At 46.1% G+C, this 20,986-nt stretch overlaps 1 protein-coding gene across 2 annotated transcripts in view; it reads left to right on the top strand.

Annotated features, from left to right (window-relative positions):
* Positions 1 to 20,986, top strand: part of ATP13A1 (ATPase 13A1) — a 42,447-nt gene that overhangs the window by 19,167 nt on the left and 2,294 nt on the right. The window contains exons 10-23 of one of the 2 annotated variants that reach the window (XM_053369130.1): positions 346 to 472; positions 8,556 to 8,693; positions 11,111 to 11,231; positions 11,705 to 11,862; positions 12,214 to 12,389; positions 13,253 to 13,363; positions 14,495 to 14,620; positions 15,841 to 15,949; positions 16,423 to 16,622; positions 17,319 to 17,415; positions 17,822 to 18,009; positions 18,382 to 18,496; positions 18,986 to 19,182; positions 19,562 to 19,704. In XM_053369130.1, the coding sequence (XP_053225105.1) occupies positions 346 to 472; positions 8,556 to 8,693; positions 11,111 to 11,231; positions 11,705 to 11,862; positions 12,214 to 12,389; positions 13,253 to 13,363; positions 14,495 to 14,620; positions 15,841 to 15,949; positions 16,423 to 16,622; positions 17,319 to 17,415; positions 17,822 to 18,009; positions 18,382 to 18,496; positions 18,986 to 19,182; positions 19,562 to 19,704 (2,006 nt within the window). Of the gene's footprint in view, positions 1 to 345; positions 473 to 8,555; positions 8,694 to 11,110; positions 11,232 to 11,704; positions 11,863 to 12,213; positions 12,390 to 13,252; positions 13,364 to 14,494; positions 14,621 to 15,840; positions 15,950 to 16,422; positions 16,623 to 17,318; positions 17,416 to 17,821; positions 18,010 to 18,381; positions 18,497 to 18,985; positions 19,183 to 19,561; positions 19,706 to 20,986 lie in introns of those variants that run through there. The other variant, XM_053369137.1, reaches the window with a different exon arrangement.

Genomic DNA, 20,986 nt, shown 5'->3' with positions numbered 1-20,986 from the left:
TGCACACCGACCCCTCTCGCTCTCCAAGCTTCAGCGAAAGCCTGCATTCGCCGCATAGGACGCACCCAGATTTCCCCTTCATTTTTGGAGGGGGAAAAGTGCATCCTATAGGGCGAAAAATACGGTATATATCAGTCCGATTTTTCAGGGAGTAAACTGTTTAGCCAGCAGGGTCCTTCTTACTGAACTGCAGTGGGCAGGTGAATCTCAATAAGAAGTTCTTAAAAGTCTTGTTTTATTGCTCTCTCACTGCCCCTAGTCTCAAGTTAACTAAAAACATTTCCTGCCACTTCTCCTGAGGGAGGTTATTGCTGCCTCCCCCTGACAACTCTTCCTCCCTCCCAGGGGAAGCTTCTGCGTACCATCCTGTTTGGTGTGAAGCGGGTGACAGCCAACAACTTGGAGACCTTCATCTTCATCCTCTTCCTGCTCGTCTTTGCCATTGCAGCGGCAGCGTATGTGTGGGTTGAAGGTGATTTTTTATTTCTGGAACCTAGGTTTCTTACAGATCAGAAAATAGTATCAGTGAGGGCACAGGTTGGGGTTTCATAGAAGGAGCATACATTTGATATGGCTGCCTGAGTGTTGACGGGGATGCAGCCTCACCTAGAATGTGTTTTCCTTGATGGTGGGCTGTCCTGCTATGTATCCATTGCTCCCTAGAACAGTAAATCCTGTACACATGATTTGGCAGCCTTTTCTGTGGGTGGAGATGCTGAGATCACAAGAAACTTAACTCTTTTTTTAAAAAAAAAGAAATCATTTCTCCTGGCACACTAGCAGTTCTTTTTTTTAAAAAGATATTTATTGAGATTTTACAAAAACATAAGTTTACAAAATAGAAAAAAGTCATATAGAAAGAAAGAGATACAAAAAAGAAAACATAGAAAAATACATAAAAAAGAAAAAAGAAGAATAAAAGTACAAAATACAAAAAACAAATAGATAGAAAAGAATTAAAAACAAATCCGTTTTTTGTAACTTTAACCTCATTGGCTTGTTTCCTTGGCCTCCTCACACCTCCCCTTTTTGTATTCCCATTTAAATAATCAAATCAGCAAATCCTTACCCTCTTTCGTTTATCTTAACTCTATATCTTAACATATTATAACTCTGTATTTTCATCCATTATCAATTCATTTTTGCATATTCTTATTAACTTTGTTACTAATGGCACTTATTTTCAATCCAACATCATTTTAACATTCATTAATTTTACAGTGTTTCTGAAGATAGTCTTTAAATTTCTTCCAGTCTTCTTCCACCAACTCTTCTCCCAGGTCTCGGATTCTGCCAGTCATTTCCGCCAATTCCATATAGTCCATCACCTTCATCTGCCACTCTTCCAGGGTGGGTAACTCTTGTGTCTTCCAATACTTTGCAATAAGTATTCTTGCTGCTGTTGTTGCATACATAAAGAAAGTTCTATCCTTCTTTGGCACCAATTGGCCGACTATGCCCAGGAGAAAGGCCTCTGGTTTCTTCAGGAAGGTATATTTAAATACCTTTTTCATTTCATTATATATCATCTCCCAGAAAGCCTTAATCTTTGGGCACGTCCACCAAAGGTGAAAGAATGTACCTTCATTTTCTTTACATTTCCAACATTTATTATCGGGCAAATGATATATTTTTGCAAGCTTGACTGGTGTCATGTACCACCTGTAAATCATTTTCATAATATTCTCTCTTAAGGCATTACATGCCGTAAATTTCATACCGGTGGTCCACAACTGTTCCCAGTCAGCAAACATAATGTTGTGACCAATATCTTGTGCCCATTTGATCATAGCAGATTTAACCATTTCATCCTGCGTATTCCATTTTAACAGCAAGTTATACATTCTTGAAAGTATCTTAGTTTTGGGATCTAACAGTTCTGTTTCCAATTTTGATTTTTCCACCTGGAAGCCAATTTTTTTATCCAAATTATAGGCCTCTCTTATTTGATAATAATGAAGCCAGTCTCGCACTTTATCTTTTAATTTCTCAAAACTCTGCAATTTCAATTTGTCTCCTTCTTGTTCCAATATTTCCCAATATTTCAGCCATTTGGCCTCCATATTGAGCTTTTTCTGAGCCTTCGCTTCCATCGGTGACAACCACCTTGGGGTTTTATTTTCCAGTAAGTCTTTGTATCTTATCCAGACATTGAACAATGCTTTCCTGACAATATGGTTTTTAAATGCTTTATGTGCTTTAACCTTGTCGAACCACAAATATGCATGCCATCCAAAAACGTTGTTAAAACCTTCTAGGTCCAAAATGTCTGTGTTCTCAAGAAGCAGCCAGTCTTTCAACCAGCAGAATGCTGCTGATTCATAGTAAAGTTTAAGGTCTGGCAGGGCAAATCCACCTCTTTCCTTTGCGTCAGTTAATATTTTAAATTTTATTCTAGGCTTCTTGCCCTGCCAGACAAATCTGGAAATGTCTCTCTGCCACTTCTTGAAACAGTCCATCTTGTCCAAAATTTGCAATGATTGAAACAGAAATAACATTTTTGGCAATACATTCATCTTTATAGCTGCAATTCGACCCAACAAGGAAAGCTTCAAATTTGACCATATTTCTAGATCTTTTTTCACTTCTGTCCAACATTTCTCATAGTTATCTTTAAATAAGTTTAAGTTCTTAGCAGTCATATTAACCCCCAAATATTTAACTTTCTTAGCTAATGTTAAACCTGTCTCCTTCTGAAACCTCTCTTTCTCAATTGGTGTAAAATTTTTCTCAAGCACTTTAGTTTTTGACTTGTTCAACTTAAATCCTGCCACATGACCAAATTCTTGAATCAATTCTAATACTCTTTTCGTACTAGATTCTGGCTCCTGTAACGTCAAAACTAGGTCATCCGACCTCACCAACTTTGCCTGATTCTTCCTTCCCAGCAAAGCCCTTCCTGCCTGTTAATGTTACCAAATCATCGATACAATTAACACAGAAGAAGACCTTATCCGCACAAACTAAAATTACCGATTTCCTTATGGGTCCTCGTTCTACCCCCAAGAACCCATTAAACAACTCAAAGTGACAATTACCGGGACAGCACAAGGACCCGACATTATCAATACTTAGCTGGAACATTGCTGGTTGGAGAACCAAAAAATCAGACCCCGAATTCAGGAAGTACATAAATTCATTTAAAATCATTCTATTCCAAGAAACATGGGATGAGGAAGAGATTACCATAGACGGCTTTGATCTTCTAACACTTCCGGCCTCCCCTTCTTTGAAAGGTGGACGCCCCAAAGGGGGTCTTTTGATTGGGATCTCACTCCAACTTCGCGCCAAATTCACTCTGGTACGGGCTTCCCCGCCTTTTGCTCTATCTGGACTGATCACAGAAGGGAAGTCCTCATTACTAATTACTAATGTTTATCTCCCCCCCGAAGGCTCAGCGCCTGATCTTGATTGGAGATGGGAATCATTTGAAAATCACCTACTGTCATGTCATACCAAATGCCCTAACTCGTACTCCTTAATTGGGGGAGACTTTAATGCTCGTATTGCCACAAATTGGGACCTACTAACCAAGTCCAAATGGTGGACTCCCCCTTGTTTGGACAATTTTGACTTGGAACATGCCAGAATTAGAACTTCAAAGGACAACAGAGTAAACAAAGCAGGAGTGACCCTTTACCAAATGGCCATTCGCCTGAATCTAGTATTTTTGAACGGCACCTTCCCCCCCGATATACCGGGGGAGTTCACTCACCTGGGACTAACATCTAACAGTGTTATCGATTACTTCTTGATCTCCGCAAATCTGGCCGTTAATGTACTTTCCTTCCAAGTTGAAAACCAACATTTCAGTGATCACCTCCCAATAGTGACCACTTTGTCATTGTTCCGGTGCCAGAACGACAATAAACACTCAGTCCTTCTGGAAACCTCATCATCGATCAAAATAAGAGGGATCAAATGGTCGGAGGCTGTGGCCCAAAAATACCAGGTTTTTTTCCATAGGGAAATCACTGCCTACTTACCTCAAATAACTACTGATTTACAAGATTCCAATTCGGTTTTGAAACTTTTTAACCTTCTTATAACAAACCTTACCACTTTTTTTACATCACCTCCTCAAAAGGCGAAAGTGGCGTATTGCAGTGCTGGGGCCCCTTGGTTTAACACCTCTTGCAAACAAGCAAGATCCCTTCTTCGTTCCATCTATAATGAATACAAAAACTCTAATGCCCAGGCTCTACCATCCTCCTATTTACAAGCCAAAAGAGCATACAAACAGACTTTAAAGCTGGCCAAACGCGAGTGGCATCAAAAGCGTTGGCGAGCCTTGATTGCGGCCTCGAGATCCTGCAGACCACAGGAATTTTGGGCTCTGATAAACAAAAGAGGAAGGAAGTACCCACTGACGATTATCCCTGCGCCCACATGGGAACAATTCTTGAGTAAATATTTCTCCTTGGCAGAGGAATCCAACTCACCCACGGAATTCCGAGCCGACCATCTACCTTTGTGGCCCTCCACCGACCCAGACCTGATAATGGACTTGATATTAGATCTGAAAACGGGCAAAGCCCCCGGGCCGGATCTAGTCCCTGCTGAGGCTATTGTTGCGCAACCGAGGTGGTGGGCTGAAATTCTGGCCAAAGTCTTTGATGCAATTAATTCTACGGGGCTTATCCCTAGGTCATGGAAGGAGGCCGTGATCGTGCCAGTCCATAAAAAGGGTCCCCCTGCTGACCCGGAGAACTATCGGAACATCAGCCTTTTGTCTATCATCGGGAAAATCTATGCAAAATTTTTGCTGTCTAAGCTGTCCCATTGGGCAAACGACTCAAATTTGATTGGCTATGAGCAAGCGGGCTTTAGGAACAATTATTCGACCTCTGACCATATGGTAATCATGTATCATCTTGCCAGAAAATATTCTGCCCCGAGTCGGGGACGCCTATGTGTCGCTTTTATAGACCTAAAGGCTGCCTTCGACAGTATCCCAAGAAACTGCCTATGGAAGAAATTAGAGAGATGGGGCATAGATAGAAGGCTGTTATGGCTTATAACCCAATTACACCATGGGTCGTCGGCTAGAGTGAGACTCACACCGGCGGGAAACCTATCCAACGAGGTCCCAATAAATAGAGGTGTGCGCCAAGGCTGCATTTTGGCCCCACTCCTCTTCAACTTGTTTATTAGCGATATGAAGCTCTTTCTGAATGAGTCTCAAGCCAACATTCATGCCCCCCGCCTAGCTGATTTTCGCTGCCCTCTGCTCCTATATGCCGATGATGCAGCGATCCTTTCCTACTCTAGAGTTGGTTTATGCAGAGCTCTAAAGATTTTTGCGGCTTATTGCAAACTTAACCATCTGACAATTAATCATGGGAAATCTAAAGTCCTGGTCTTTTCCAGGTCTCGGAAAACTTACAGCTGGAAGTTAGATGGAGTCCAATTAGAACAGGTTTTCAAATTTAAATACCTGGGAGTCTTTTTTCATTACAATCTAAGCTGGAAGCCACAGATACAGTATTTACTAAACAAAGGGAAAACAATACTTTATACTCTACTCCAATTTTTTGCGGCCGACGGAGCCTCTCACATCCCTTCTGCATTGAAGGTATACCACGCAAAAGTGGTCTCCACCCTCTGTTATGCTGCCCCGCTCTGGGCCCCAGAGTCCAATTTAACATCGCTGGGGACATTGCAGAATCAGTTTCTCCGTCGCCTTCTGAAACTCCCCATGTGTGTGAGCAACGCAGCCATACGTCTGGAGTTAAGGATTGCATCATTGGAGACTGTCATCTGGAAGCGAGTCTTTGGCTATTGGCTGTCCAGCTGGCATAGGCTTCCCGACCATTACCTTTTTCAGTGCCTCTGGCGGGACGTCTTTGTCAACCCGTGGGTAGGAAAAATCCATGCCAAACTTCTGAGCATTGGAATTTCCCCAGCGGACTCCTTAAAGATGAACTTACGCTCAGCCAAAAGCCTTATTGAGCAAAGATTAGCGGACATTGAAAATCAACACAACCTCGCCAGGGGTGGGGGTGTCTGCTCCCCCAGGTATCACGGAATAACCCCACCACTTGGCCTTCCATCATACATGTCATCTCTTTCATCAGTACCACACCGACTTGCATTTATTCGGGCAAGGTTCAATGTCCTTCCATCGAACCAGCTGAGCCACAGATTTTCCAAGGGTTTGGTGTCTCCGCTATGCGTGTGTGACGGGGAAACTGTTGAATCTCTTTCACATATAATGTTCAACTGTCCCCTACATAGCATAGCCAGGACTAAATTCCTGGGTCCTGCTTTACTGCGCTTGGTTGGCAGGCCTGTTGAGTCACACGCCGCACTGCTTTTGCAGGATACAGATCCTTCTGTAACTCTGCAGGTGGCGAGATTCCTGAATGCGGTTATCTCACACTCAAAAACCACCAGAAAACAACAACAACATCAAAACTAATCGGACTGTTATGATGAGAGTGCATGTCGGATTTCGTCTTCAGTTTTCCTTTTTCTGTGATCCGTCCCTTGGAGCTCTCCTGGCCCCAAGCTGTCATTTGGCTCTGCTCAATGACCCACCCTTGCATCGTGGTGTTCACCTTCTGTTGTCGGATATATCGGTTTTTATGTCTCTGTGTTTTTATGTTTGTACATATTTTATGGGCTAATAGCCGTAAATAAATTAAAGTTGAAAGTCATCTGCAAAAGCTTTCAATTTATATTGTTTGGCTCTGACCTGAATACCTTTAATCAGACGGTCCCTTCTAATCATATTCAGCAAAACCTCCAGAACCGAAATAAAAAGCAATGGGGAAATTGGGCAGCCTTGTCGTGTCCCTTTCTCTATCTTAAATTCCTCTGTCATCACATTATTAACTATTAACTTAACCTTTTGTTCTGAGTAAATTGCACTTATACCATTTTCAAACCCTTGGCCCACCCCCATTCCCTGAAGATTTTTCTTCATAAAATTCCAAGAAATATTATCAAAAGCTTTTTCCGCATCTATAAAAATTAAAACTGCTTTGGTATTGATGTTCACTTGCAGCTTCTCCAAAATGTTAATTATATTCCTCGTATTGTCAGACAAATGTCTACCTGGGAGAAAGCTGGCTTGATCTTTATGTATCTCTTTTTTAATCTATTAGCCAAGATATCAGCAAAAATTTTGTAATCCACATTAAGCAGGGATATGGGGCGGTAGTTCTTAAGTTGTGTCTTTTCAGACTCTGTTTTCGGTATAAGTGTAATGTAAGCTTCCTTTCATGACTCTGGCGCCTTTTTCCCCTCCAAAATTTCATTACAGACCTCCTTTAGTGGCTGAATAAACCAGTCTTTCAAAGATCTATAGTATTTGGAGGTTAGGCCATCTGGCCCTGGAGATTTACCCAACTGCATGTTCTGAATGGCACCTTCAACCTCCTGTTCTGTAATTTTGTGATTCAACATTATCTTATTTTCTTGAAAGATTTTTTGTAATCCATTTGTTCTTAAAAATTGGTCTAAATCAGTCTCTTTCTGTGGCCCTTGTGTATATAGTTGTTTAAAATATCTCTGGAAGCACTTTCTAATCTCCAATGGATTCTGTATGTTCTTTCCTTCCACATCCAAATTTGTGATGGTGTTTAATTTTTGTCTTTTTTTCATCTGCCAGGCTAGCAGTTTCCCGCATTTATTAGCCGATTCAAATGTCTTTTGTCTCATCTGCTTAATTTTCCATTCTACTTCCTGATTTATCATTTTCATGTATTGTACTTGATATAGCTTTATTTCTCTCAGAATCTCTTGCGACTTTGGTTTCGCTCTTAATTTCTTCTCTCCTTTTATTTTTTCCAAGATTTTATCTTTTTTCTCATTTTGAATTCTCTTCTTTATTGCATTCTGTTGAATCAGAAACCCTCTCATGACCGCTTTGCTTGCGTCCCAGATTACTCTTTTTTCAACCGTGGTATTCAAATTTATCTCGAAATAATCTCTCAAGATTTTTTGGGCCTTCTTGGTAACCTCTTGATCTCTAAATAAGGTGTCATTCATCCTCCATCTGAAGGAACCGATTGGTGTTAGTTTCATCTCCATCTTCACCGCATTATGGTCGGAGCAAGTTTTTGGGCAAATTTCCACTTTTCGAGTCTTAGGTGCCAGTCCTCTAGTTATCCATATTTGGTCAATTCTTGTCCATGTCATTTTGGCTTCAGAGAAGAATGTTCCCTCTCTTCCAAGGGGGTTCTTAGTTCTCCAGATGTCAATCAAGTCCATATTGTCAGTCAGTTCAAAAAAGGTTTTTGGTAGTCTGCCATCTTTAGTTACAACCTGTCTCTGCGACTTATCCATATTTGTAGATACCACTCCATTCATATCTCCTATCATAATAATGTTATAGTCCATGTAGTCAAGCAATGTCTCATGCAATTTCTTGAAGAATTCAGATTTCCCCTCATTTGGTGCATAAACTCCTACAATCAGAAATTTTTCTCACTAGCAGTTCTCTTGTAGCTCATAGGCATTCCGCAGCATGTGGTTTGGGAAACATTGTTCTGATTGTATTGGTGGACTTTGTAAAATGGCATAAATATGTGTCTGCTCCCCTTCCCAAGGCACCAAGGACCCCAGCAGGAACCGTTACAAGCTCTTTCTGGAATGCACTTTAATCCTCACCTCAGTTGTCCCACCTGAACTCCCCATCGAGCTCTCTCTGGCCGTCAACACCTCACTCATTGCTCTCGCCAAATTGTGTAAGTACCAAGCCTCACCAAGAAATGAAGCTGCAGGCTTTGAAATTGCAGGGGGTGAAACTGCTGAGCTGATTGCATTTCTAGGAAGTGTCCCTGTTTTATTTATTTCACAGCTTGTTCTACCCTCAGGTTCTGAGCAGTTTGCTAACTTTATTTTTATTGCAGGATACTGTGTTCTACAATATTTGACTATTATGGCCTTATAAACAAAGCGCAACATAAGAAGTTGCTTATATAATAGTTGGCTAGATGTAGGGGTCTTGTCCAGCACTTATCCCCTCTCAGATTCCCATAGACTTCAGGTCCCATGAACAAGGGGCTTAATCTTTCCCTTCTCTCCCCCCTCCCCACCATAAGGTTTCATCCCCACGTCTTGATTTGGAATGCCTACCATCCTGTCTCGTGGACTTGAGTGTCCTCCTATGAGATGTCTGGGACCATTGGCCTGAGAGCAGAATCCCTGTTGCCATGGTGAAGCAGCCCATAGTTCTTAGAACCACTGGCTTTGTTGCCCTATTCCTCCTAGAAGTATGCATTTGTAAAAACTCATTACTAAAATAAACCCTTTCTCTTCCGTGGCCACTCAGTCCATGCCCAAACAGAACTGTTTCACGTTTACCATCTGAGAGGTGGGTATACCCTTTATCTTGTAATTGCATAGCAAATGAGCACAAGCAAGTTTGTCCTTTTGTTAAACTTACTGGGTAGTAGCCACAAAGACTTATGCTTGTGCAACAGAATTGCCCATCCCTCTCTTCCCCCCCATATGCCCCCCAGAACTGTTTTTGGGGTTTTCCCAAGCCTCCAGAAGAGGGGAAGTTCTGTTGCACTGGGTAATAATAATAATAATAATAATTATTATTATTATTATTTATTATTTGTACCCTGCCCATCTGGCTGGGTTTCCCCAGCCACTCTGGGCGGCTTCCAACAAAGATGAAAAATACACTAAAATGTCACATATTAAAAACTTCCCTGAACAGGGCTGCCTTCAGATGTCTTCTGAATGTCAGGTAGTTGTTTATCGCTTTGACATCTGATGGGAGGGCGTTCCACAGGGTGGGCGCCACCACCGAGAAGGCCCTCTGCCTGGTTCCCTGTAACTTGGCCTTTCGCAGTGAGGGAACCGCCAGAAGGCCCTCGGAGCTGGACCTCAGTGTCCGGGCAGAACGATGGGGGAGGAGACGCTCCTTCAGATATACTGGACCGAGGCCGTTTAGGGCTTTAAAGGTCAGCACCAACACTTTGAATTGTGCTCGGAAACGTACTGGGAGCCAATGTAGGTCTTTCAAGACCAGTGTTATATGGTCTCGGCAGCCGCTCCCAGTCACCAGTCTAGCTGCCGCGTTCTGGATTAGTTGTAGTTTCCAGGTCACCTTCAAAGGTAGCCCCACGTAGAGCGCATTGCAGTAGTCCAAGCGGGAGATAACCAGAGCATGCACCACTCTGGCGAGACAGTCTGCAGGCAGATAGGGTCTCAGCCTACATACCAGATGGAGCTGGTAAACAGCTGCCCTGGATACAGATTTGACCTGTGCCTCCATGGACAGCTGTGAGTCCAAAATGACTCCCAGGCTGCGCACCTGGTCCTTCAGGGGCACAGTTACCCCATTCAGGACCAGGGAATCCTCCACACCTGCCCGCCTCCTGTCCCCCCAAAACAGTACTTCTGTCTTGTCAGGATTCAACCTCAATCTGTTAGCCGCCATCCATCCTCCAACCGCCTCCAGACACTCACACAGGACCTTCACCGCCTTCACTGGTTCTGATTTAAAAGAGAGGTAGAGCTGGGTATCATCCGCATACTGATGAACACCCAGCCCAAACCTCCTGATGATCTCTCCCAGTGGCTGCATGTAAATGTTGAAAAGCATGGGGGAGAGGACAGAACCCTGAGGCACCCCACAAGTGAGAGCCCAGGGGTCTGAACACTCATCCCCCACCACCACTTTCTGAACACGGCCCAGGAGGAAGGAGCGGAACCACTGTATGACAGTGCCCCCAGCTCCCAGCCCCTCAAGACGGTCCAGAAGGATGTTATGGTCGATGGTATCAAACGCCGCTGAGAGATCCAGCAGAACTAGGAAACAGCTCTCACCTTTGTCCCTAGCTCGCCGGAGATCATCAACCAGTGCGACCAAGGCAGTTTCAGTCCCATGATGATGAGGCCTGAATCCCGACTGGAAGGGGGTACAGACCCCTGTGTCATTTCCCTCACTTGATTGTGTATGTGTGTGCAGGCGCGCGCACACATGCCTCCTCCTCCTCCTCTGCTTGGAGAGAGGGCAGTGATGGAGGAGGCCTTCACACAAAAAGGAAGGTATATTTTAAATTTTTGACCACCATGAGTGGGGCCCAGTAGAAAAAAAGGGGGGTAGTGATCGCTGACCTCTCCCTCTCTCTTTGTTTTCTTGAAGATGTTTACTGCACCGAGCCATTCCGCATCCCCTTTGCAGGGAAGGTCCAGATTTGCTGCTTTGATAAAACGGGCACCCTGACCAGTGACAGCCTAGTGGTGAGAGGTGTGGCTGGGCTCAGGTAGGTCCTTGGTGGGGTGAGCCAAAGGAGGCGGTTCAGAGCTATCATGGGCTCTCTTCACTTTTTAAATTATTACTATTATTTTATTTTATTTGTGAGTCACTTTATCTTGCCCAGGGCCACCCAAAGAGACTTACAAACAAACAAAAGCCTCACCTGTGTTCTCAGGCAATAATAGATATATCCAGCCAGGATATCTACCTTCGGCTTCGCTTCCAGGCCCCCTGACCATCGGTCATTCGGGCTTGGGCTGATGGGAGGGCCACAGCTTCCCCATCCCTGGCAGAGAAGATTGTAAAAGTAATGTTTGCATGTAGCCGCTAGCAAATTCTCATTTCCACATTGGTTATTGGAACTGCTATATGTTCACTGTAATAATAATCTGCATCCTTCTCAAGTCCTCTGTCATACTAATGTCAGTAGTTGTCCTTCAGCTGGAGTAATTGATCTCTGTGTAATCTCCACTATTGCAGAGATGGGAAAGAGGTGACCCCTGTGTCTGACATTCCTATTGAAACACATCGAGTCATCGCCACATGCCACTCCCTTATGCAGCTGGATGATGGGACTCTGGTGGGTGACCCTCTGGAGAAAGCCATGCTAACGGCTGTGGAATGGACTCTGACCAAAGGTAGGCTTGCTTCATTTCTGAGCTGCCTGCCTTTTTCCATAGCTCCCTTACCTTTCAATTCTACTAGAGTGAGTGAAGCTTGCTGCAACTTTCTTTCACAATATTTGGAACTAGGTGTGAATCAGCATCTGACTAGCCAGCCGGTCTGACTCTGAGGCTGCTTCAGTGCTTCCAGAAACCCCTTTTATGTTCCGTGACTGTGCGCTGGGGGAGCCAGGGCTTCCTTGTTCTGCTAAGGAATGCATCCTGTGGGCTCAGGGCCGCTTTGTCACTCCCAGGAGCCCAAGGGGAGGATTGCTGCTTGTGGTGCTGTTGAACCCTTTCAGGATTTCCCGATCTCTTTGTTTCCAGATGAGAAAGTTTTCTCCCGAAGTATTAAAACTCAGGGACTGAAAATTCACCAGCGCTTTCATTTTGCCAGTGCCCTGAAAAGAATGTCGGTCTTGGCTTCCTACGAGAAGGTCGGCTCCACTGATCTGTGTTACATTGCAACTGTGAAAGGGGCCCCGGAGACGCTGCACAAAATGGTGAGCAAAGGGAGATGGGTGTGACTTTATCTCTTGGTTTATTGTTATAGCCATGAAATGGGCTGGTGCCAAGGCAGGCAATGCTTAGGAACTGAGCAGGATTGGACACGGAGAAAAGCCTTGTGACTCACAGACTGGAAGACCTTCCCAAAAGAAGTACTTGAATCTTCCACACATTGGCCTAGTGGCAGATGAGCATTTTATGCCCTGGATTGTGGGGAGGCCAGATAACATGCTGAAGATAGGAGGGCGTGGCAGCAAGGCCCATGCAGCTAAGCGGGGTTGGGGGTGGGGAGCCAAATGGCCAGAGCTGAAAACGTGATACCCAGAGTGCCTTTGATTTCGTGAAGTGCTCTATTATCAAAACAATGTTTGGCAGCTTGACACTGCTGTTGTTAAACTTTAGTCGGGTTTTTTTTGCTAGAACATAAGAACCCTTCTGGATCAGACAAAAAGCCCATCTAGTCCAGCATTCTGTCTTCACCTTGGCAAACCAGATGCCTCTGGGAAGATGGCAAGCAGGGCAGGATGAGTGCAGCTGTGCTGTTCCCACTTAGGTTCCCCAGCAACTGATATGCTGAGCCACCATAACTAGCAGCCTTACCTGCATGTAGCTAAGCCTCTGTTGAAGCAATCTAAGTTGGCAGCCTCTACTACAGCTTGTGGGAATGAATGCAATGTACTTCCATTTGTCTCTCCTGGACCTGGTAACCTTCAGCTTCACCCTCCAAGGCTGCCAGAGCCTCTGCTGTTCTGGTGCTTTGTGGCTCACAAGGAGATGTGCTCAGGGCGGGGGGCTTCTTTCCCCTGCCTTCACATTCTTTTGTGACTGTCCCTCTTTGCCCCTCTCTTTTCTCGTGCAGTTCTCTCAGTGCCCCAGTAGCTACAACAGTATCCACACAGAGATCTCACGCGAGGGAGCCAGGGTCCTGGCACTCGGCTACAAGGAATTGGGACACCTCACGCATCAGCAGGTAGGCTTTGGCCTGCACAGGTGACACCTTCCACATGCTCTGTTGGGACCCTATTGCTGTGGGAGGTGCCGCTGTATGTGCCAGATTGTGGCCTCTCTTATGGGTAAAGTTAGTTGTGCTAGAGATAAACTGAAGGATAAAACCAGCCCACACTGGCCCCTTGCTCATGGTTGGCCTTGAACGCCTCTTCCTTCCTTTTGCGGGGTAGAGAGGAGCATTCACAGTTCTGACAAAGCACAAGAGGGTTGCTTTTCACATGGCAAGGTCAATCTGTGCAGCCTGGCTAGAAGTCTGCTTCTGAAGTGTGGCAGCTGCCACACTGTGCTGAGTGCACAAGTGACCTGGCCAAAGGGTTTACAGTCCAAAATAAATGCACAAGGCAGCCTAGAGGGAGAAGTTAGAAACTGACAGATGAGGATGAGTGGAAAGCAATGTCAATGTGGGTTTTTTAGCAAAGACACCCCCCAGCCCAGTAACTGCAATGTGGAAGGGAAAAGCCTTTATGACTTTAGAGGAAGGGGCATAGCTGGCCACCAGGGCAGAAGGCAGAGAGATGGGAGGGAACTCAGGGAGTTGGTGGGCAATGAATGAGTTTCTGTGTGTGGTGGAGAGAGTTGATGTGAGAGAAGATGACGATTGGACTGGAGAGTTTGTGGTCATGCAGAGTGAGAAGGGGTGAGCAAAAAGATTTGGGCGGAGTAAACTGATCAAGCCCAATGGAAAAGGAAGTCTGCTGACAAGTTGGCAAGTTGGTTGGCAAGTTGGTTGGAATGGGCTGCCCAGGGCAGGGGGACTGGATTTTCCATGACGCTCATCTGTGCCAGAGCAGGTGCTATTTAAGTGGGCGAGGATTTCTGACTTGGCACAAGCACGGGGGGAACTTAGTCAATGGTCTCCAGCACACCACCTTCGCAAAGCAGAATTCCAGGTGAGACCTGCATGCTCTTTGACATGTCAGATTGCCATGTGAGGCATGGACTAGGAAGTTTACCAAGCAATCCCAATGTTGTCTGCAGTCTGAGGGTTGCCCCTAGAATCAGGGTGTGAATTTCTATGGGAGATTCTTCATGTGGGGCATCTAAATATTCAGTTGGACAAAGTGCTGATCTTTGTTCTCCCTCTCATCTGAAGGCACGAGAGATGAAACGAGAGTTGCTTGAGTGTGACCTGCGATTCATGGGCTTCATCGTGGTCTCGTGCCCCCTTAAAGTGGACTCCAAGCCCGTCATCCGTGAAATCCTCAATGCCTCGCATCATGTGAGTGAAAAAGCATGCCTGCTGGCTGAGATGTAGTGGAAGACGGAGACATGGGAGTCCTAGGCAAGCTGAGGAACTGGCCTGCACAGTCCCACCTGCTTTCCTATTTCTGTCCCTGCTGCTCCTCCTCCTCCTCCCCCCACTTGTCCAGAGTCTTTGTTTCCCATTTGCTGCTGTTTTGAACAAAAGTCCTCTTGTCTCATTGTGATCAGCCCTTCCCCATGCACAGCAAATCCCAAGGCAAAGATTTGAGCATAATGCCAAGGTGTACAAGAATGGTGTTTCCCTCCTCCACACTCTTTAACAATCCTCTGCTTGGGAGATTGGAGATGTCCTATGCTTGCAGGGAAAAAAACTCTTCACACTCATGTTCACATAAGTTGATAAGCTAGGATGGTGGTCCAGAGAGGCACTGCTGCAGAAAAGATAAGAATCTGAAACATAATAAGAGCCCAGGTGGGTTAGATCAAAAGCCTGACTAGCCCAGCATCCTGTTTCACCTGAGCCTCTTAGATGCCTCTGGCACCCCTCTAGGCTGGCTGAGATGGCAGGAGACACCCCTGCCAGTTGCTCCCCAGCATCTAGTATTCCAAGACATCCTGGAAGGTTTCATTTAGTGCTTGTAGCTAAAGGACCATTCCAGGATGAGAGAGCTCCCCACTGTGTTTCGGGAGGGGGGGTAGGCTAGAGAGGAGAAGAAGCAGACTATCTTTCATGCAAATGAAGTATTCCCCACCCCCATCAGGTGGGAAGGTATACTGCACTTCTGGGAATGGAATAGAGATAATTATTGGGGCCGTGGGGGACAGTGGAGAGGTTTGAAAGATGGAGGGATGTGTCAAATGGCTCTTATTGTAACGGTTGTTGAGCTTGCGATATCGCTGGTGGTGGAAAGTTGGCCAAGACAAGGGAATGTGCTATGATCTTCCCTATTGTACAGAAAGAGGTTTCTTTCCTCCAGCAAAATATTTGTTTCCTCCATATTTTGCTGGAGGTTTCTTTCCTCCAGCAAAAGATGTTTCAGAAACCACACACGCACAGACATTTTAGAAGAGAACATGCTTTGAGGTACAATGTAACACTAATTTTGTGATATACAAAACAGTTTTTAAAAGCTTTTTCCAGCCCCTCTGATCCAGGTCTGTGTGGCACATGTGCATTGCATCTCCAGTCCCTGCTTAGGAAAATGTCCCTTGATGCTGCCATTTACTTCTTCTCAGGTAGTGATGATAACAGGCGACAACCCCTTGACTGCCTGCCATGTGGCCCAAGAGCTGCACTTCACCCAGAAGGAGCAGACGCTCATCCTGCAGCCGCCCTGTGACAAAGGTAGAGAGGCTGAGGGAGGCAGGTGGACGTGGTCAGGGTGGAGCAGATAATCATCCAGAGCCCCACAAGGCAGCAGCACATGGCTAGGATTCTGTGATGCTGCAAAAGCATAGGAATAGTACAGAACATGGTACACAGTGTATAATTCAGCTTTCTGAAGGTGCTGGTGAAAGGTCTTGCCCTGGTTAGCACAGGGGGGTCAGTTTACTACTACGAGCTATGAATGGTGTAGAAATGCGATGGAGACTCTGGAAGCAGCTGCAAATGGTTGATAGGTAGTGGAAGGGACGTGTGCGGGGGGGGGGGGAGGCTTGTTGAGTGTACATGGAGGGGGGAATTTGGGATGGTGGAGCCCAGGATAGCTCTCTTCCCTGGGCTGGTTCTGCAAAGCAGGCAGCTTTGCAGCTCCTCATGCTCCCCCTTAATCAAACCCATGCTTGCCTCCCCCTTAATAATCAAACCCTCTATTCCAGATTGCAGCTGGCAGTGGCAGTCCATCAGCGGCACCGTCACCCTCCCCATCGTCCCAGATTCCCTACAGGAGCTGACCAGGGACCACAACCTGTGTGTCACAGGAGAGGGACTCTCTCAGCTGCAGGCCACAGATGCCCAGCTGCTGCTTCGGCTCATTCCACATGTGCAGGTCTTCGCGCGAGTTGCACCCAAGCAGAAGGTGAGAGGTGCTTCCTCACCGCAACGTTCTTCAGGCCCTTGTGGCCAGCGAGCCCAAGGATCCAGGGGGGGCATGTTTCTCTCATCCACTAGTAGTAAAAGAGCAGCAGGTGTTTGGATTGTCCCTGGCTCAGTGGAACAAATGGACAGCCTACAACCTGGCATATAGCACCATCTTTGAAGAGTTTGCATCCTGTATCTGCCATTGTGCTCTTGGAGTGGCCTGGAGCCCAGTCACTGCCTCTTAGTCAAATCTACCTCAGAGGTGGAATGTTGCAGGAGTAGCAAGTGCCTTGGAGTCAAAATCCTGGGCACAGCTGTACAAATAAAAAATTAAATGGAAATAATATCCTTTTATCAGAGCAACTTCTGCTAGTATAAGAACATGGAGACTTTCACTAGCCTCTTTGGTCTAACTAGAAGTGGGCTGCCTCTTTTACCACAAGCACCAGATGTCCCTGTACTTGTTTTTTATCACTTGACTCTTGCCATCAAATGCATAAGCTTAGTGGAGTCATGGAAAGGATTTTGTCTGCTGCCAAATGGGCTCCCTTACCTTCCCATTGAATGAGGATGCTGACATGTAGTCAACTCACAAGAGTCTACATGTTTGGGTGAAGAGAAGCAATCTCTTTGATGGCATGGATTTGAGCAGAGGGTGGCAGGCCCTCTTCCTCACTCTGTTTTCTCATTGCAGGAGTTTGTTATCACAACACTGAAGGGGCTTGGCTATGTGACGCTGATGTGTGGGGATGGGACCAATGATGTGGGAGCTCTGAAGCATGCTGATGTGGGTGAGTGCCACTGTTCAAAAAGTGCCACTGATTAATTGAATTTCGGATTTTTAAGAATGAATATTTAATGGACAAGCTTACATAAGCCAGGCATGGATGGCAATCTTCAATTTATGAGGCATTTCTCCCACCTCTTACAAAAGAAAATGCCTCTTTAACAAGTTTTTCTGTACTCTGGCTACCTCTTCATCTTACAGCTTCTGTGTGCTTTGAGCAACATATACTCAGCCTATTGATCAATTTTGCAGGTGTCATAGTAAAACTTTTCTTGCTACCCTCTCCTCTAAAAAGCCTCTTTCTTATCCAGTTGGGATGTGGAGCAAGGGAACTGCCTAAACTTTTTTGTTCTGAAAGCAGCTTGCCAGACACCTCCCAATATCTTCTGTGATCTGACTTGTTCTTGCAGGAGTGGCTCTACTGGCCAATGCACCTGAACGAATTCCTGAGCGCAGGAAGAGGCCGCCCCGTGATGGCCCTGCTGACGGGAGACCTGCTTTGCCCCCCTCCCTGGTTGGGAGCAACATGAGGCCCACCTCCCGGGCTGCCAAGCACAGGGTTATGTTGCACAGAGAAGAGCAGCTTGCCATGCAGCGGGTAAGTTGCTGGGTTCTCCTTCCTCCCCCCATATTGGACTCCCTTGTGCTTCAGGACTTTTTCCTTTGTGAAATTCCAAGAGGTTACAGGGAGAGACACACTTGGCTCTGCCCCTGCACCCATTGTATGCTGGAAGAAAAGTCACTAGGGTGAATGGAAGCTGGCCTTGTCCTTAGTCTGACCTAGATTTAAAAAATAATAAAATTCCAATGACCATGAACCAAGCAACTCTGTCCTCTTCGTGTCCTCTTTCCTTTTCCTAGGGACTGGCTTTGTAAGGTTGGCATTTGGAATGTATCTCTGAGGATAGCTTTGCTGTGGATGAAACCGCATGTCTTCTGTCCCCACCCCCCCACCCCTTCTTCCTAACAGGAGAGAATTAGCCAGGTGCTGAAGGATCTGGAGGAGGAGCAAGTCCCCATTGTGAAGTTGGGTGATGCCAGCATTGCGGCTCCTTTCACCTCCAAGCTGTCCTCAATTCAGTGCAGTAAGTAGGGAGGGGAGAGAACTTGTTTTGGGCAAGGCAGTACTTGGACCAACTCTGAGGATGGGGACACCTCCAGGCATGTTTTGCATGTAAATGCAACCATTGAGCCTCTTTTTTTGCACTGTTTGTGTGCATGTGACTAACTTGGAATCTTTAAACTATGCACGTTTTATGTTTGCACTGTAAGAGGTGAAGTGCAATATTAGCCTGGCACTGTGTATGGGAAGGGGCTGGGAAAGCATGAAACAGCTCTTCTGAGTCCTTCCCCACCCAGTTTTTTAATTTGATTTCCAGTTTGTGGCCTCCAGAGCAACCCAAGCCAATCCACTAGAGAAGGTTTCATTGACTGAGTGCCCAGAGCAGGGCTGGAACTGGCCTTCTGCCAGCCTTTCTGGGCTTTTCCTTCACAGATACTCCAGCCGTGTAGATCTAAAGAGGGAAGGGCAACTAGTACATCTCATGCAAGCAAAGTGTTATTTCCTCCTCCAGTTTGCCATGTGATCAAGCAGGGCCGCTGCACTCTGGTCACCACGCTCCAGATGTTCAAGATCTTGGCTCTGAATGCACTAATCTTGGCCTACAGCCAGAGTGTCCTTTACTTGGAAGGGGTCAAGTTCAGTGATTTCCAGGCTACATTGCAGGGCCTGCTGCTGGCTGGCTGCTTCCTTTTCATCTCCCGGTCAAAGGTAAGAAAGGTGATGAGAAGGGAGGCGACCATCACTTCCTCTGCCCAGAAAAGGCCGTTTTACCCTGTTCATCATTTGCACTCTTTCCTTACAGCCCTTCCATGTTTTAAAGCAACTTTCAAAATTGGTCTGCCTTGCCTCATTGACATACTTTTTTCTTTCTTTGAGACCACTTTCCAAAACGGTTGGTGTGTGCAGGGTTCAACATGGACTGCTTCCCAAATATTTGCAAGAGAATGCAGCTGGCTCACAAACCCAGGACAGCTGCTGCTGCTAATAACATTTATTATTCGTACCCCACCCTTCTGATTGGGTTGCCCCAGCCGTTCGGGGCGGCTTGTGGCTGCCTTGTCCTGACCCCTTTTCTTCTTATTTCCAGCCTCTGAAGACCCTCTCCCGGGAGCGTCCACTCCCTAATATCTTCAACCTCTACACAGTTCTTACAGTGCTGCTGCAGTTCATGGTTCACTTTGTCAGCCTGGTTTATCTGTATCGAGGTGCACAGGCCCGCAGTGACCCCAAGTGAGTGCTGCTTGGATTTAAGCTTGGAACTATGAAAATGTGAAAGGATGTTGCTCACAGTGGAATTGGTATCGGCAGGCTGGAATATATGGGCCAGAAGGAATGTTGCTCCCTTAACATGAACACACTTCCCAGGGCAGGTGTGAATGCAAGAGACATCCATGAAACTGGGTTAACACGATCACTGTCCTAGGACAATCAGAGCTGTCCCCTTGCATCCATCCATGGTCCTTCCTCAGAGAAGCCCTGGAAAAGGGTCCTGTAAAGGAGGAGGAGAGATAGCCAAAGGGTTCCATCAGCCCCAGTCCTTCCACCTTGCACAACCGGCCCCTGGGAGAACACGAGGGTTAGGGGAGTGGCCAGATAGTTCTGGGACTTGTAGCATGCTTGTAGGTGTCTTACTACACAAAGCAGGTTTTTGTTTTCCTTGGGTTTTTTTAGGGGGGTGGGGGGTGGGATGCCAACTCATGAGCTTGTTTACCCCTCTGGTCTGAGTGGACAGATGTAGGGCTGAAGTCAACCAAAACTCCTTGATGAAGATAAACCTGGCACCTATCTCTGTGCGCCAGTAAGGATGACTGCGTTGTTGGGTGAACAGCTGTCAGGCTTAGGAACAGCCTTCTAGGTCTGGGCCCAACTGTTGCTCAACTCTTGAGCACTCTCGGAGGTGGGCCACAGCTGCACCCTCTGGCGGCAGGAGGTGCCAGTAAATAGTTCATCCACGATGGAGGTGTGTATTGTTGGCACACAGAAAATGGTTACAGAATAGCCACTCCCTCCCCAGACTTGCCACAAACCTCTCTGTGTATCAAGTGGTGATCAGAGTGGCGCTGTATAGGGACGCTCCCCTTCCCCAAGAGAGTCAGTGCCATAGCCACTGTCAGACAGGACATGTTTTAAAAATGGGGATGTGCTGCATGCCCATGCACCTGTTCTGCTGGGGAATTGGCAAAGGAGACTGCTGAGGAAGGCCTGGGAGCTGGTCTCTCTTTTATTTCTAACAAGTCTTTCCCATGAACAGCATCCAACACACCAGAGAGAGAAAGGACAGAATAGTTCCGTTTGGAGACGAAAACGGAATAGCAAGAAACCCAAGAGCTGACAAAATAAGAATGAAAAGCCAAGGAAATGAGAAGCAGAAGTGTAGAAATTCTGTGTCCCAAGTCAAGACAGGGAAGGAAATGGGAGGTGGAGGCTCAGTAGCCCGCTGGTGCTGCTATTTGGTTACCATGTGACCCTACACTTCCTAGGACAATAACTTGAATTTTAAGGAGTCAAATTG

Source organism: Podarcis raffonei, chromosome 2 (assembly GCF_027172205.1).
Source record: "Podarcis raffonei isolate rPodRaf1 chromosome 2, rPodRaf1.pri, whole genome shotgun sequence".
NCBI classification, from domain to species: Eukaryota; Metazoa; Chordata; class Lepidosauria; order Squamata; family Lacertidae; genus Podarcis; species Podarcis raffonei.
This window is presented reverse-complemented; position numbering and strand designations above follow the sequence as displayed.